Below are 17,968 nucleotides of genomic sequence, written 5' to 3' on the forward strand. Positions count from 1 at the left end.
CTAGCTAATACATAGACACAAAGAGATATACAAATAGACGCGTGCATATATACACAGTCAGACAGAGTTAGATATTCAGCCTCGTGAATGCAGTGTAGGGTTAGATTAATGATAGGAAACAGAAACAGTGTAGAATTAGATTAACGATATGAAACTAGCAATGTATGGTTAGATTAATTATAGGAAACAGTACCAGTGTAGGGTTCGATTAATGAAAGAAACAATAATAGTGTAGGGTTAGATTAATGATAGGAAACAGTAACAGTGTAGGGTTAGATTAATGATAGGAAACAGTAACAGTGTAGGGTTACATTAATGATAGGAAAGTAATAGTGTAGGGTTTTATTATTGATAATAGACAGGAACAGTGTAGGGTTACATTAATGACAGGAAACAATAACAATGTAGGGTTAGATTAAGGATACAAATTTAATGTAGAGATAGCAATAGAAAGTTACCTTCAGGTCCAATGGGACCGGGTGGTCCTTGTGGTCCCTGGGGTCCAGCGGGTCCTGGCGATCCTTGTGCTCCCTTAGGACCTTAATGAATAATTACATTTAAAAATAAACTTTGCATAGATCTCAATTGTAAAATCCACATCCACCACAAATAACAAGAACTTAACTAAACTAAACACCCCCTTCCAAAGCCTAATCAAAACTCAGGCTATTCATACATGGAGCAAGAAATAATTGAATTCTATGAAGAGTCTATTTGCTGACATGAGATGAAGTTTTCAACAAATTTTATAAAGATAGACACAAACAAATAATAAAATAAACTTTTTCAATATGCATACCTATTCTGTTTTGAAAATTATAAGATTGAATATTTAGTTACAATGAAAGTTAATCACTGTAATATTGGAACGAACTCTCGCTTTTCTAGCTATATCTTGTTCATGAAATATTTATTTTTGTTGTTGCTGAGTAAAATGCATATATTTGCACTGCAGTTAAATTGTTGGATGGATATTTTTGGATTTACCTGCAAATCCTCGAGGTCCAATGAGTCCTGCCGGGCCCGTGTCCCCTACAAAGAAAAGGATTAGTGTTAAACGTGCTAGTGGGTTTCTTTCGTTTTGAATAACACAAAAAAGAACAACAAAGAACAATTAAGAAAAGAAAGGGAAACGATTAAGAGTTTAATGTTGCTTTTTCTGAGTTTATCGTGGTATAAACTGTCATTTGCTGAATCTCGCAGCAAATAACGCCCGAAAGGCGTTTTGCAAGCTGTCTGATTTGCCAACTGACAGTTTGCACCACGTTAAACTCAGAAAAAAAAAACAACAACGTATAAACTCTTATAATTGCAGTTCTTTATAATTTATTTAATTTTTATTGTTTTATTTGGTCTTTATAAAAGATATTTCTTATCAGTTTTCGGGCCATATTTAATCGTATAAATTCTTGTTAAGTGAGTCTACTACGTACTATTTATAGAACATTAGATTCTCCAACTGCAACGTAATAGCTACTTCAACATCAAACAAATACTTCTACCAATGGTGGGTGATCTAAGGTTTTGAACATTATGGCCTTAATTATTTTTTATCTAAATAAGGCATGTGTGATCTGAGTAGAAGTTCAAAATTAAAAGCAAAGAATGTGTTGTTTTGTTTGACATACGAAGGACTCTTGGATTTGATGCTATCATGAGTTAATTGTGACTTGGCCGAATTGTTATTGTCCAAACACGTGAGTAACCAATTTTCGCTTCTTTAAATCTATTTTCGTGTCCATTAACAGTTTAGGTTACCTAGAGGGGTTTCTTAGAAATGAAAATTATTCACTTCTTTAAATCTATTTTCGTGTTCATTAACAGTTTAGGTTACCTACAGGGGTTTCTTAGAAATGAAAAGTAAGGGTATCGATAAATGATTAAAGTGATTGTGGTCCAATTTTCAAACAGTGCAAGACATCGACAATGACATTTACGATGGGGGAGTAGTGTGATTTTTATTTTTACTCAATGACCCCACATCGTAGCTATCAAGGTCGGCGTCTTACATTGTAGGACTATGAACACAATTGTTATAATGTTAGCGTTTGAACCTTCCTCCTCCCAATCCATATTTTCGTTTATCTATAGTTATAAATTCATTTGTAACGAGCCACAATTAAAGTGCTGTATAACACAGACCCAATGTTATTTATATAGCCCCATTATTCTTCTTTGTAGATTTTGAGCTTCCCAGCCCTTGTTTCGAATTTAATCAAAGAAATAATTATTAATCTTCAGAAAAGTTATAAAGATTTATTATATGATTATTTTAGATCAATTTATTAATTTTTTAAAAATAAAATATAAGCTCACTGTTTTTGTTTCGTTAAAAACGCATGTAGTGTGGATCCCTTCTGATTCAGTGTTTATATTAGTTACTTTGCACGTGTCTCTATTTACAGAAGTATAGCGTAGTTCTCCGTACAGTTTACCCAGAAATAAACGCAGTTGGATCTGTTCAACTGGTTTTGGTTTGACAACTGGAAATCTGCCCTACATTTATCAACTGATGCAACTGCAATTATTTAATAATGATCGTACAACAAAAGGAAAATAAGAAATCATTGTGCTGCCTTCTCCATCCATAATAATATTTATCTACTGTAAATTAACATTTTGGTCTACGTTTGACACTGATTTAAAAATAAAATTTCCTAAACATAACTTGAACTGGTTACTGTAGAGCTTATATGAGATGAATTGACTTTCTAAGTCAAATGAGGTCAAGTATTAAAGCAACCAGTCAGCCAATATTAAATATTCAGCTTTCATTGAAACGGATTAATGACCCATGACGAATTAATGAAGACTGTACTTATCTCTGTACAAATCTAGTTTTTAAAAATCGAACTTGTTTAGAATAGTCTTTGTTTCTTACTTAGTATTGTTCCGATTCTAGAAACATTCATAACCAACGCAAGTTTTATCCAGATTGCGACACTGGAATTGATTTCTGTGTCCAATTAGTCCAGCCACAAGACTTGTCAGTTTCCGTTGCGGAAACTATTTTCGTATACCATTGCTTGTAGAGTCACATGACTTATTTTTTTAAAATTTTAATGAGGGTGCTTGAAATGTAATTGCTAACTGTCATTTGGATAATATTTTATAGCTTAGTGATCTATATTTACTTTTACCTTAAGCCATTAAGCAAAGTTTCTCAAAGTTAGGGTACTGCTCGGGTGGTAAAGTGGTTAGAGCGTCCGCTTCGGATGCGGGAGGTCGTGGGTTCGATCCCTGGCTGAGTCATACCAAAGAGATATAAAAATGGTACTCACAGCTGCCTCGCATGGCGTTCAGCATTAAAAGTTTAGTGTTAGGACTGGTCACCCTAGTCTCAGGATAATGTGACTGGGTGTGACATCATGCAACATGTCTGCGGCATGATGTCCCAGTGCTAGACATTACTATAAACTGCCACACTGCAGACATCGTAGCATTATGACTGAAAAATTATTAAAGCTACGTTAAAAATCCAAATCATCCTTACGTTTAACTCAGTTTCTCTTAATCATGTAACTTGGGATAAAACTGCATCAAGATCAAAGCTATGTCACTGTCAACTATATTTGCTAGCACTTTTGTCTGAGTTAAACTTGAGTTTAACATAGTTACTCCAACATCTTTGCATGTAGGACCATGAAATATGGTAAGTATATCCTGGCATGTACACATATATTTCACATTCCATTAACTTGCATTCGCCTTGTGCTCAGTTCAGTTTCCCAAACACTAACTCATGCAGCCACGTAAATTGGTATGTAGATGCTACGTGAAATCTGTACATTCTTCTGTCAGTAGTAACTCCTCGTTATGTATGCTTCATATTCCAGTCAAGTATTAATATTATTTTAGAGCTATGTAACTTATTTAGGATGTACCATAAGAAGTACTACACAATTCAGAGATATCAAAGTTGTGCAGCTTGGCCATTGACGGTTTCTGGTTATATTACAGGAAGATTTGCATTTAAGGGGCTGTTCAGTGTTTAAAAAACTCCCCATAAAACATCTTTAACCGTAATCACGAGAGAGAGAGAGAGAGAGAGAGAGAGAGAGAGAGAGAGAGAGAGAGAGAGAGATGATGATATTCTTTTATTCCTCCATTTTCTGAAGATTTTAAGACAAAAAAAAAATGCATTTAAATACATAGAATCACAAAAATAGTGGATTCGTTCCTTATTGAATTATTTCCAATAGCAAACGAATAAATAAATTAAAATCATTACTAAACTAGATAGAGATATATATACGATAGAACATTTGAAAATGTATCCTCACAACAAAAATAGATAGTTTCCTAATCGCTTTGCGATCCAGTACAAGTATTTCTTTCCTTATATTCTGAGTGAGTTCTCTATTGAATTGAATATATAATATCCTTTATCTTAATGAAATACTTGGTTGATAGTCTGATCATATTTATCCATGTCTCAAATTCTAAACGTTCTGATATATCATTTAAACCACCAAGTAGTATAATCAGTATAACATCATCGGTCTGATCACAGAAATCACGGTAAATCACTGGAGGCATATACGAAAATAGACTTTCCATCAAGTGGTTTCTGTCGTCTGAGGTTAAGGCACAATTCATCGAAATGTGCAAAATACGGTCATGACTCATTTTGCCACATAGGGGACACAGTCCTGGTCTTGCTTGCATTCCTCCAATACGAATTAATGTCCCATATTCGATTTTTCTGCTTGAGTCAGTGTAAGCTATTTTCCATAGATGAGGCATTTTTAGTCCTGGATTAATTTTTAAAAATCTACCGAATCCCTCTGATGGGTTTCTGATACTCATTTCATGTTTTCTCTCCTCAAATATCTGTATTCTTGTCCCAATTAAGTTTTTCCATGTTATTTTGTTTGGAAATTTTCCAGTGAAAATAAAGTCGTTGAGATAGTCTTCTAAATCATACTTTTTAAGTACAGTATTTATATCATATATAAAAGAGTTGTAGCTATGTTGGGGGTCAAAAATCAAATTTCCAACAGCCCAGAGGAAAACCTTTTCAGCAGTTAAGTTTGCTGATGTTCTACACAAGCGACCAAGGAATACGAGGTTTTGCTTATCTATGCGAGCTTCCATTGATACCATCCCCAAGCATCTTTAACCGTAATTACGAGAGAGAGAGAGAGAGAGAGAGAGAGAGAGAGATTGCAAGTTTGTGGACCTTTCTTCCCTTGTTGCCCAGGAGGTCCTTCCGGTCCTGGGTGTCCCATAGGGCCTGCGATAGATAATACGATAATACAAATACTACTGTTGTTACTACTACTACAACCAACATTAACAATAATAACTGATTAATATAATGATTGATTTTTCGTGTTTAATGGTACAGTGGCACATATAATACTATTAAGAGTATAAATGCATAGACTCGTTTTAAAAAAGTGAAGTAAAACACAGAGATAAAGTTATTGAGAGGCATAGTGTGGTGGACAAGTCTGGTCGATATTACGAGAATTTAATCCACAGTCAAATCCACAGCAAATCCCAAATGTTAACCACTATACTACGGCGGATCGTGCATTCATTCAATATTTTTGAGCTCTATAATTCTTCCACTCCATTTAGTTATTGGAGTACATGTGACAGCAATAAGCCGAAATGCCCATGGAGAATAGGCGGTGTTATGACATACAGACTTTAATCCGCGTTGAATCAGCTTTAAACAAGCGTTAAGGAATACTTAGTTTCTAAATACAGAATGTGTTCTGAAAACGACCATAGAGGCAATCTAAATAAAGCAATAAGCTGTCTAAAACAACGACTTTTTTAAAGGTCACTTTCATTTTCAATGGGTGACTGCCTGCTACAGGGTTGTTTGCGTGTAGTGATTGCATTACTTCACCTTTTGGTCCGGGATCACCTTTAGCCCCTGGGGTTCCGGCCGGTCCAGTCGGTCCGGGGTCTCCTTGTGAACCTTTACTTCCTGTAGTAAGAACAAGCAATTACTGTTATTACTATTTGTGGAGAGAGAGAGAGAGAGAGAGGTGGGTGAGGGTTTGGGTGGGGTGGGTAGAGAACGCAAAAAAAAAATAATGAAAATGACATAGTTGAAATATAAACGGACAGTACTTGCATTTCAACACAGCATATATCATTACAAGCAAATATGGGTTACAAGTTCACATAACTCGCCACCAAACTCAAGATGGTGACTGGTTGTTAATATCATTCGTGTGTGTACCTATCCATATACATTTTATACATTTGTTCTCTGTGCAATAGGGACGATCATCTCTTCTTTGATTTTTGTTATACAACTTTGTTGGACTCACGGCAGTACAAAATAAACATTGTTTGCCCGTTTTCAGACCATCTTTCTTTTTATCACTTGTTTGTAGATTTCACGTTATTAACACTTGTAGGAGCCAAGAATGTCTCTTTGGTTTTTGTGTTTAGTGTTTGTTTTATAAATGTAAATTGTTTCTTTCCGTCACTAAGAGCTTGTTTAGCTACAATACACTCACTCATAGCATCTTGGAAATATTGTCAAACTTGCATATTGAAAGAAGGCTTGATGGCCAATGTAAAAATTTAAGCAAGAGACATTGAAACATTCTAAGGCTTGAATAGAGTGGAGGTACGGTGCTCGATGACTCTGTTAACTGTCTGTACAACTATTCAGATTGTCAAATATTATTTTAAAAGTCTTAGTCACGAGATAGTCAACAAATGCCTCTGTTAATAACATAAAAAATCGAGTTCTTTGAAATTATCTTAATATTTTTAGAAAAACGATTTGTAACCAAGTGTCATGTTATAAGTAAGGAACAATATTCAGATTTCAACATGTATATGCTAGACCCTGATACTAATTATTCGCTTCATAAATTTTGCGAGTGTCAGCCTTGCGAACTAAGAGTGTCAAAGCGATGTGAACACAGCTGGCCGGCCAGCGTATGTTACGATAGTGTAAGCCGACATCAAAAGGACGGGTGGGAAGCCAGCTGTATATAACATGGCTAAAGGAAACTTGTTATTGGCGCCTTATTTGGCTGCGTGCGATTCACAGGTAAGTGGCATGAGTAGCTACTCTGACGTCATTCGAAATTGGCGGTAAATATTGTTATTCTGGGAATTACAAAGGAGCTTCGGACAGGTCAGTGACTCATTTGCTCGATTGTCGCAATCTATTACGGCAAGGTAATTGTACTTTAATTATGTGCAGTATGTATACTTCATTACTGGAATCGTTAGTACGTAGAGTTACCATCTGTAAGGTTTGATTCATTTGTGGTGTTTGATCTACATGCATATTTTGAGATATGAGCAATGTTTATGTAAAGAATTAATATTGTTATTCGCTGTTTGGTTAATTCGTAGTAACCTCGTGCATTTATTCATGTGATATTCTAGATTTGCAAATGTTGAATTGAATTATAACTTCGTATAATGGTTGCGGTGTGCAACATGAGTTAATAGGGGTATTTGACTATTTGTGTATACTTTGTAGGAGTATAATGTGTAAGGATATATCAGCGCATGGATATGTGGATATCTGTGTACGCTTTGTAGAAGTGTAATGTACAGAAATGAGTCTGATTATGTGATACTGTTCTGTATAATAAGATTTAGAATCTATATATACCGATGTGATGAAATCTATTGATATATCATGAGAAGCAGTTGACACCGTGCATACCATACCAGAAAGTATGGGTATTTCGATGTGCACGATTGCGTGACCAAAGAAGGTAATGGCTTATCTGATGATAGATTGTTGTTTAGTATGAGACTAGATAGCTAGAGGAATATACTTATGTCCTTGTGTGTGTTCGGACAGGAAGCTTTTAGGGACCGGAGGAGCTGTAGGAGACAGAGAAGGGAAATACCCTGGTACAGTTGGTCCCGAGTCTCTGGGAGACAAGAAAAGGAGAGAACGGAAGTGGAAGGGTGAATGACGTGGTTGTTGGACTGAAGGGGTACTGGGTAGCAGTCAAGAAATACTACAGATGAGTAGAAACAGAGGACAGGAGGAAAATCTATCACACTAAGACAGATGATGAAATAGGACGTCACTTGGTATTGTGAAAGACGAGTGATAGGTTTTTAATATTGAATTTCATTTGAGGAAGGAATATCTGTTATTGAATGGCATTAAATTTGTTGTTTATTTAAATTCCATCTTTTGTGTATTCAGTAATTTAACTATCGGCATCGCTGACTGGGGGGCTCGGAGCTTTGCACCTCTATCGCTACTTCAATTTCTAACAAAAACGAGCCAGGGTGGGTCTTCTATAATAATTAAACATAATAGTGGGAGCACACCATCCCAACCTAAGGTAGTCTACGAGACCTTTAAACCAAGATTTTGTGTAATAGTTAAAGCTGCAGGCATAAAATATTTCAACAGCTGTAATGTTATACTGTAGTCAGAAAAACTGCAGGCATAAAATATTTAAACATCTGTAATGTTGTATTGTAGTCAGAAAAACTGCTGCAAGTAGATTCCTTCTAGAGACTGGCATCCGAATCAATCTTTCATATGTACGTCTACAGTCAGTTTTATTTCATATATTGGCATGCGGAACATTATTTACTGTGTCATAACTGATACTGAATTTACTTTTGTATGACTTTCTCTCTGCAAATATGCTTTTGAAAATCTGTGAAATTAATGGCAACAGAAAATTTGTTTATAAAGCTGTCTAGACGTGCCCATACTCATACACACACTCCCTTAATTTAGGTGTTTATAAAGCGGTCTAGACGTGTCCATACTTATACACATACTCCCTTAATTTAGTTGTTTTTAAAGCGGTCTAGACGTGCCCATACTCATACTCACACTCCCTTAATTTAGTTGTTTATAAAGCGGTCTAGACGTGCCTATACTCATACACACACTCCCTTAATTTAGTTGTTTTTAAAACGGTCTAGACGTGCCCATACTCATACACATACTCCCTTAATTTAGTTGTTTATAAAGCGGTCTAGACGTGCCCATATTCATACACACACTCCCTTAATTTAGGTGTTTATAAAGCGGTCTAGACGTGCCCATACTCATACATACACTCCCTTAATTTAGGTGTTTATAAAGCGGTCTAGACGTGCCCATACTCATACACATACTCCCTTAATTTAGTTGTTGCATATGGGCCAAAATATTTAGACAAGTGATAAAAATACACGGAGAGAATGGATTCCCATGTCTACATCCCCTTCCGATACCAAAGCTATTAGATACATGACCATTAAACATTAAGATTTGATGTTCGATAAACAAGACGTATAATTATTTATACTTTCCCCCCTACCTTTAGGACCAGGAGGTCCCATTTCGCCCTGGCTTCCCCTTGGACCTGTATGAAAAATAAAAACATATATAAAATGAATATTTTTATTTGACTATCCCAAAACTACATATATTTGCAATACATGTTCAAGGACCAGAATCGGCTGATCAGTACTTGAAAACTCGGATTTTTGTTGTTGTTTTTTGAAACATTTATTGCTTATAATTTACAATTATACAACTATGTAGTGTTACAATGAGCACCAGCAGCAGACATTACCAGTTCTACAACGTACAGAACTTAAATTTGTTGATACCACTTTGTGAGAGATATTATGTAATAGCTGAATATTGATCCGATGGGTCTAAAAATTTCATAAAAGAAAACGGTTGTGTTACTGGCAAAATGGTAAATGAATCAGGCCACCTAACAGATCTCGTCTATGCGTTACGGTAAGTAAACATGGGGATTATTGAAGTAAGAAATCATTGTCCCGTAGCAAATGTGTGTGTGTGTGTGTTTTGGATTTTTAACATAGCTTTAACAATGTGAATCATATCGCTACGATGTTGTAGTATAGCAGCTTATGGTGATGTCTAGCACTGGGGCATCATGACGCAGACATGTGGCATCATGTCCCACCCAGTCAAATTATCCTGACACCAGGCAGACCAGACTTAACACTAACATCTTAATGCTGAGCGCCAAACGAGGCAGTTGCAAATACTATTGTATAAGTGTTTGGTATGACTTGGCCTGGTTCGAACCCGCGACCTCCCGCATACGGAGCAGTACATAATACATATTTTAGTGCTAAAAATAAGGTGACGTTGTGGACTCAAGTGAATGAACTAAACCGAGCTTCTGTCGTATGACCTTATAATAGTTTCATCTCTGTAACATACAAATTATAGGAAATGATATACTGAGCTAATGGTTGAGACTCGTATTTTTATTTCTTTTGAAAGCTTCGTACTGAAAATATGTTCTTTGTGAGGACATACATTTTTTATACTAGTTTGTGAGAACTTAAATTTGTTGATACCAGTTTGTGAGAGAAAATTGGAAGAACAATATAAATATTTGGAAGAAAATTGCGTTGTCATTGGTAAGTTATTATATGCACACTAAGGGGCATTGAACATACTAGACACTTACAGACATGAGTGTTCAATAACAGGGGCTATATGACTGACACTTTCTTCAGCCTTTTTATATAGTCTGTTACTAAAACAAACTCTCTATTCGTATTAATATTATTCATACTATACTATACTATATATATATATATATATATATATATATATATATATATATATATATATATATATATATATATATATACACAGACAGACAGACAAACAGATAGATAGATAGATAGATAGATAGATAGATAGATAGATAGATAGATAGATAGAAAGATAGATTAAATGACCTCAGACAGTGAGAAACTAAAAAAAGATTTTTTGCCACCAAAGATATACTGAACAAGAGTGATCATATAATATAATAAAAACATACCTGGAGCGCCCATAAGGCCTTCAGGTCCAATGCTACCTGGGCTGCCAGGCACTCCGGCTTCCCCGGGAGATCCTGGGGGTCCCATTGGTCCAGAGTTTCCTAAAGAATATATATGTATATATATATATATATATATATATATATATATATATATATATATATATATATATATATATATATATATGTATGTATGTATGTGTGCATGTGTGTGTGTGTGTGTGTGTGTGTGTGTGTTTTGAATCGCTAAAACATTTCAATGTCACAAACAACAACATATCATGAGTAATAATGATGACTTGTTGAACTGAGTTTTAGAGGCTGTCATTTTTAGTCAAAGACAACAGGTTGAGCAAGGTATCTACGGTTGAACCATTATTTCTGAAACAAAAAACACCAGGTAACTGTATGGCTTGTAGAATTACATTATCAAAATGTTGCCAGAGTACACTGTATACAAATATGAAAGTTTAGCAGTACAGAAATGAAGGTGTCACTGCGTGGTACAAGAATTAAATAAAATCAATAAACAAAAAAAAAAAATCTAAAATTCACCTGGAGGCCCGATTGGGCCAGATACTCCCATGGGCCCTGCAGGGCCTATAGGCCCCGAGGGTCCAGTTTCACCTGGATAACCAGGGGGTCCCATATCGCCTTTTTGACCCTTAGTAATGTTTCCTGGTAGTCCTGGAGGGCCAAGAGGTCCGGGAGGTCCTGAAAGACAGATGGTCCCGGATTCATAAATAATTTTGATGTACTCGATATATCAATATTGCATATTCTCGGGAAGGTTATGCTAATTGCGGGAGGATATGGCAAATAATATTTGAATTATCAGACAGTTGCATTTCAAGAATCAATGGTGCCTATGAATTTATCAAGAAAGGGTTATGGTTTGAGGTGAGTAAAACTAAATCCATTGTCTTTGCTAACGAAGGAACAATGGTGTACTTTTAAACACCAATGCGTCCTTTCGTTGCCGCTGCTGTGACCAACACAAATATTACTACCCTGATCACTCGCCACCAATAGTCTATTTCTACTATTATGACTACTATGATTATTGCTACAATAACCTGTACTACTCCCTTTTCTTTGCCTCGAAAGAATTAATCTATAACAATGTCTTTTATACAACCACAGAGTTTCCACAGCCATTCGTAAATCTACAGAATAATGCTACTGCGATCAAGCTATACCAGCACCAAACCGATCAACCTTTACATCTACTACTACACTGCCTGACCTGATCAAATGTGCCACGTTTCCTTTTTCAACTTGAATACTCGGTCGTTCTTACATTCATTCAACCAGATACTGACGTGAGAGCTATGTCAAGACGATATCAACAATATGGTTTCCATATGTGGAACAATGACCAAAGGTAAAATGTATTTATAGCTGTACCTGCCCATACGTGCGAAGGCATCATTGGTACAAAAAATGTAATGGTTTGCCCGTGGAGAAGAGGCTTTATCTAGATCAGTCACAATAGGAATTGTTGAGATCAATCACCAAACATAACTATACATTCTACATGCCGAGCCTTATGCATGGCTGTGGTAGGTACTGCCGGTAACACGCACAGGGTAAAAAAATAATCCATCGACTGCACAATTCCAAGCTATAACCGCTTTTGGTAACCTAGTAATCTCCCTTAAAAGACTCTCGTATTGGGTATTTACTACATACGATAGGTAATTCAGGCGCAGTACAAGATAATAAGTGCTTTAGATCGTTCATGTACCTGAAGAGTGGAAAACAAACAGCAATGCATGAAAAAGAAGAAAAAAAAAAAAACAAAACTGAAGAACATTTTGAGAAAATTTAGACAGCCAACATAGGGCAGTAACCCTGAATTATTGGAAAGAGTTCTGATAATATTAAATTGATGAATCAATAATCAAGTCCGTTTTGAAAGATACAACCCTGTCACCATTTGGATAAAATCGGCACTCGCCATTAGAAATAAAGACATGATGGTTATTAGGCTATGGCACCTCTCCAAGGTTCAGCGATAAAGACCTCTAAAAGTATTTAGTATTAATTAGACATGGGGCTTTTGATGATAACCCTGTATCTGCTAGAAGACAACGGTGTTTTAATAAGAATTTTATGTTCAGAGAATTATGTGACATCATATATCAGAGAAATGTCTACATTGTTTAGTAAAATGCGAAAGCCTCCCTTCCATTCCAATGATGGACAAGAAAAGCCTATTTATGATGCTTGCTTTTCGAAAGTTACTGGCCAAGTTCATACAACATAATGCATCTGTGTGGCAGGGTATGTACATGTTTCCTATCAACATGCTGATTTAGTCCAAGATACCTATGTATGTATGTATGTATGTATGTATGTATGTATGTATGTATGTATCTGTGTGTGTGTGTGTGTGTGTATGTATGTACACACGCTTAATCCAAGTAAGAGTAAAAACAATAAGGATGAACTTTCGAAATTGTCTAATATATTCAATAACATATTTAAAATTGGGATTTCATAAGTAGCAACTTAATTATAAGAAGGTTCTCTGACTGTTAGCGTGTTGGGTATTACTTTGCGTGTATTTGGATATGTTAATGTGTTATTTTGAGTGTATTGGTATATGTTGGGGTATTACTTTGCGTGTATTGGGATATGTTTGTGTGTTATTTTGAGTGTATTGGTATATGCTGGGGTATTACTTTGCGTGTATTGGGATATGTTTGTGTGTTATTTTTAGTGTATTGGGATATGTTGGGGTATTACTTTGCTTGTATTGGGATATGCTTGCGTATTATTTTGTGTGTATTTGGATACGTTTGGGTGTTATTTTGAGTGTATTGTTATATGTTTGGGTATTATTTTGGGTGTGTTGGGATATGTTTGAGTATTATTTTGGGTGTATTGTGATATGTTTGGGTATTAATTTAAGTGTATAGGAATATGCAAGGGTATTATTTTGGGTGTATTGGAATGCACGATTCTGCCATACAAATCATCTATTAAGATATAATTTAATGATAGTGTTGAGTGAATGAACATAAATGCAAAATCATTTTAGGAATTTTGATAAGTAAATTTTGATTTTCTTATGCGATTCACACATGCATTCATATTTGTCTTCACATTATTGTCGATATGTTTTTTTCAATGTGTTTTATCGACCATAATTTACATTGCTGTAAGTATCACATTTTGTGGTGATGATGATGAATACAAAATGAATCCAACCTTGCATTACTTGGAATATTTCTTTGCAAAGACGAGATCGACGCCGAAGTATGGGACGAATGATAGCCATTTTAATTATGTATAATGCACAATTATGTATAAAGTCAAAATATAACAAAATATATCTTGATATATTATTGACGAATGTTCAATAATTCATCAGAACTCAATTTATATAATAAAATTTATGGTGTGCATAATGCTTATAATCAAGTATTTCATAAATAATTAATCATAATATATCGAGAATTAATTTAAAAATGCACTTTCATTTTTAAAGAATTAGTAAACTTATTTTTATGATATGTGTTCATAGTTTCACTGTTAAGTTATTCTGTAAATTAGAATAATATAAAAATATTATTAACTAATTGTAAACAGGGGACATAATCAAAACAATGATTAATGAATGTTGTATAGTGTATTGGAATATGGACCTTTTGGATATATACCGTATTAATACGTCTGATGAAACAATAAAGCAAAACCGGTCACACATTATGCGTGTTAGTGTTGTTTATTTTGTAATGTATTATATATATATATATATATATATATATATATATATATATATATATGCGCAAAAGTAGTCAAAGGAATACAATAACTCTCTTTTTGTTACTGTCGACATTTCTACCTCTTCAGTCCTCGTGGGTCGGTGGTTCTTTCCGGGGTTTTCCCGGGTTCTACCTCCACCATTAATACTGGCCGCCATGTATAACCTATCGTGTGCTGAAAAATGGCGTTAAACCCTACAACAACAACAACAACAACAACCTTTTCAGTCACTTGAACTTTATTTTTCGATGTATTTACTACGATAGTCAGACTACGTCTGTACCACATGGGAAAGCACATCCAGTTATAATCTATCCAGAATTGATAAACTACTGAAGGTTCCTATTATAACCTTTCTCGAATGTGTTATTTTCACGTCTACAATAGCTACACATACAAACACGTATTCTTTATATTATAAGTTAAACAGAAGTCTCGTATAACGCTACATCTGACCTTAGCTAGCTTTTAACCTAATTATGACCCCTGAAAGACAAACACGATAGTTATATCATTATCAGGAAACATTAAATACAAACATAGGCTGATCATATCTTTTTACTAAAACACCATCAAATAATACACGAGATTTTTGTGTAGCCCCTGGATAGCCCGCTGTAGCCATTAATGCAGAGAAACTATAATAATGTTGTCAATATGCTAGCATTGTCCCCACAAACCATATAGTGTAAGGCATACATAATGCACCATCATGCTTTGCTGTCTTGCCATAAGCGCTCACTGCATGATTCATCATACTGGGAAGCATTATTGTCCATGCACATTTCAGCGAGGAACGTGTCATCAAGCCAATTCGTGCATACAGAATTGGCACAATTGCTTCAAAATAAGGCCCTCTCCAAGAAGGTATAGCGAAGAAAAGTAGGTGCGTAACAGTGTTTCAATTTTGTATACATTTCACAAAGTTTATAATCTGTATGCGTGCGCTTATTAAATTTGTCTCCTCCACGAATTCTCTTTTTAGTCCTCATTATTAGTTTGGTTGTGTATATATGGGTATTAGATTGATTGTTCATATACAGGTGTTTTAGAGATGATTTTATTTCTGAAATAGTAAGTTACTCCCTTGTTCGCCTGTTTTTCTGACCTTTATAAAGAATGTTTAACATACTATCTGAATGGCAATATTGGACTATTTCGCATTTTAGAGCAAGTCATAAATATGTTTTATAAGAATGTAATATATTTGCCTCTCACGCTTTACACCGAAATGTGGTGTACACAACAATAAAATATTTTAACGATGCTAGTGTGTCCCTGTTCCGCTTCTAGTGTATGATTTGTGGGAGGGGCGCAGGGATAGGTGGAAGTGTAGAAAGGAGTCGACTGAAATAATTTACTTCAAATAGATTGATAAGTTTTGGATGCTCCGTTGACATACGTTTTCAGTTAGTTATAGATTTGCAAATGCAAAAGATGCTTTAAAGCGACGGCGCAATATATGTTCGTGCAAATGTTCGTTAGAGGACAATATTAATGTTAGCAGGTAAACTATTTGGCAACACTTCAAGGAACACAACTGTATAAATTTTCAAAACTTTAAATTTGGGCTTGTTTCTTCTGTAATATTCAGAAAGTCGCAAAATCAGGAAACTAAGATTTTGCTCAATGTAAATAGGTCGAAAATCGATCTTAGATGCAAATTAGTGTTTTCTATCCTAAAATGGACCATGATTACGAGTAATGCGGTCACCTGACTCATCAACGTGAAGTCTGAGAAGCAAATAGTTGGTAGAGCTCGAGATGCTTTTACGGTAATTTGGTAATAAAGGTTTATTTATTGTTGTGAAATGAAATAATACATAGTAACGTAGTCGTCGATGGAATGAAATCGTTATAATAAACACGAACGTAGTCTCTAAAGAGTAAAGAAGCTTTGTTCCGCTATCTTAGAGCAATATATAAAGCTAATAATTTATTGTGTAATTGGATCATTCAATTTGTTACCGAGTGAAAGTTTACGCTAGAGCGTTCTCTCTCTCTCTCTCATATTTTAGTTTGATAAATTGCTTAGACAAAGTAATCGAGACCCTCTATCACTTGCAGCTAAGATTCCTAGACAAGTACTCCAGACACTCTATGACGTGCAGTTCAGATCCCTAGACAAAGTACTCCAGACACTCTAACACTAGCAGTTCAGATCCCTAGACAAAGTACTCCAGACACTCTAACACTAGCAGTTCAGATCCCTAGACAAAGTACTCCAGACACTCTAACACTTGCAGATCAGATCCATAGACAAAGTAATCCAGACACTCTACCACTTGCAGATCAGATCCCTAGAGAAAGTACTCCAGACACTCTATGACGTGCAGTTCAGATCCCTAGATAAAGTACTCCAGACACTCTACCACTTGCAGTTCAGATCCCTAGACAAAGTACTCCAGACACTCTATCACTTGCAGTTCAGATCTCTAAACAAATACTCCAGACACTCTAAAGCTCGCAGTTCAAATCCCTAGACAAAGTACTCCAGACACTCTACCACTTGCAGATCAGATCCCTAGACAAAGTACTCCAGACACTCTAACACTTGCAGATCAGATCCATAGACAAAGTTCTCCAGACACTCTATGACGTGCAGTTCAGATCCCTAGACAAAGTACTCCAGACACTCTACCACTTGCAGATCAGATCCCTAGAGAAAGTACTCCAGACACTCTATGACGTGCAGTTCAGATCCCTAGACAAAGTACTCCAGACACTCTACCACTTGCAGATCAGATCCCTAGACAAAGTACTCCAGACACTCTACCACTTGCAGATCAGATCCATAGACAAAGTAATCCAGACACTCTACCACTTGCAGATCAGATCCCTAGAGAAAGTACTCCAGACACTCTATGACGTGCAGTTCAGATCCCTAGATAAAGTACTCCAGACACTCTACCACTTGCAGATCAGATCTCTAGACAAAGTACTCCAGACACTCTACCACTTGCAAATCAGATCTCTAGACAAAGTACTCCTGTCACTCTATCACATGCAGTTAAAATCCCTAGATAAGTAATCCAGACACTCTACCACATGCAGTTCAGATCCCTAGACAAAGTACTCCAGACATTCTACCACTTGCAGATGAGATCTCTAGACAAAGTACTCCAGACGTGCAGTTCAGATCCTTATACAAAGTACTCCAAACACTCTACCACTTGCAGATCAGATCTCTAGACAAAGTTCTCCAGACACTCTATCATGTGCAGTTTAGATCCCTAGACAAAATACTTCAGACAGTCTATCACGTGCAGTTGAAATGCTAGACAAAGTACTCAGTACACTCTATCAATTGTAGTTCAGATCCCTAGACAATGTACTCCAGTCACTCTACCACTTGCAGTTCAGATCCCTAGACAAAGTACTCCAGACACTCTATCACGTGCAATTCAGGTACCTAGACA

The 17,968-nt window shown here is 35.8% G+C and overlaps 1 protein-coding gene across 7 annotated transcripts in view; it reads right to left on the bottom strand.

Annotated features, from left to right (window-relative positions):
• The window catches only part of LOC149794129 (uncharacterized), a 53,463-nt gene that overhangs the window by 15,522 nt on the left and 19,973 nt on the right, over positions 1-17,968 (bottom strand). For all 7 annotated transcript variants that reach the window (XM_089968182.1, XM_089968181.1, XM_089968176.1 and 4 more), the window contains 7 exons: positions 11,331-11,489; positions 10,779-10,877; positions 9,279-9,323; positions 5,864-5,944; positions 5,183-5,236; positions 988-1,032; positions 459-539 (listed from right to left, as the gene is read on the bottom strand). In XM_089968182.1, the coding sequence (XP_089824308.1) occupies positions 459-539; positions 988-1,032; positions 5,183-5,236; positions 5,864-5,944; positions 9,279-9,323; positions 10,779-10,877; positions 11,331-11,489 (564 nt within the window). The remainder of the gene's footprint in view (positions 1-458; positions 540-987; positions 1,033-5,182; positions 5,237-5,863; positions 5,945-9,278; positions 9,324-10,778; positions 10,878-11,330; positions 11,490-17,968) is intronic.

This window comes from Sinohyriopsis cumingii, chromosome 8 (assembly GCF_028554795.1).
Source record: "Sinohyriopsis cumingii isolate HCF-2022 chromosome 8, ASM2855479v2, whole genome shotgun sequence".
NCBI lineage: Eukaryota > Metazoa > Mollusca > Bivalvia > Unionida > Unionidae > Sinohyriopsis > Sinohyriopsis cumingii.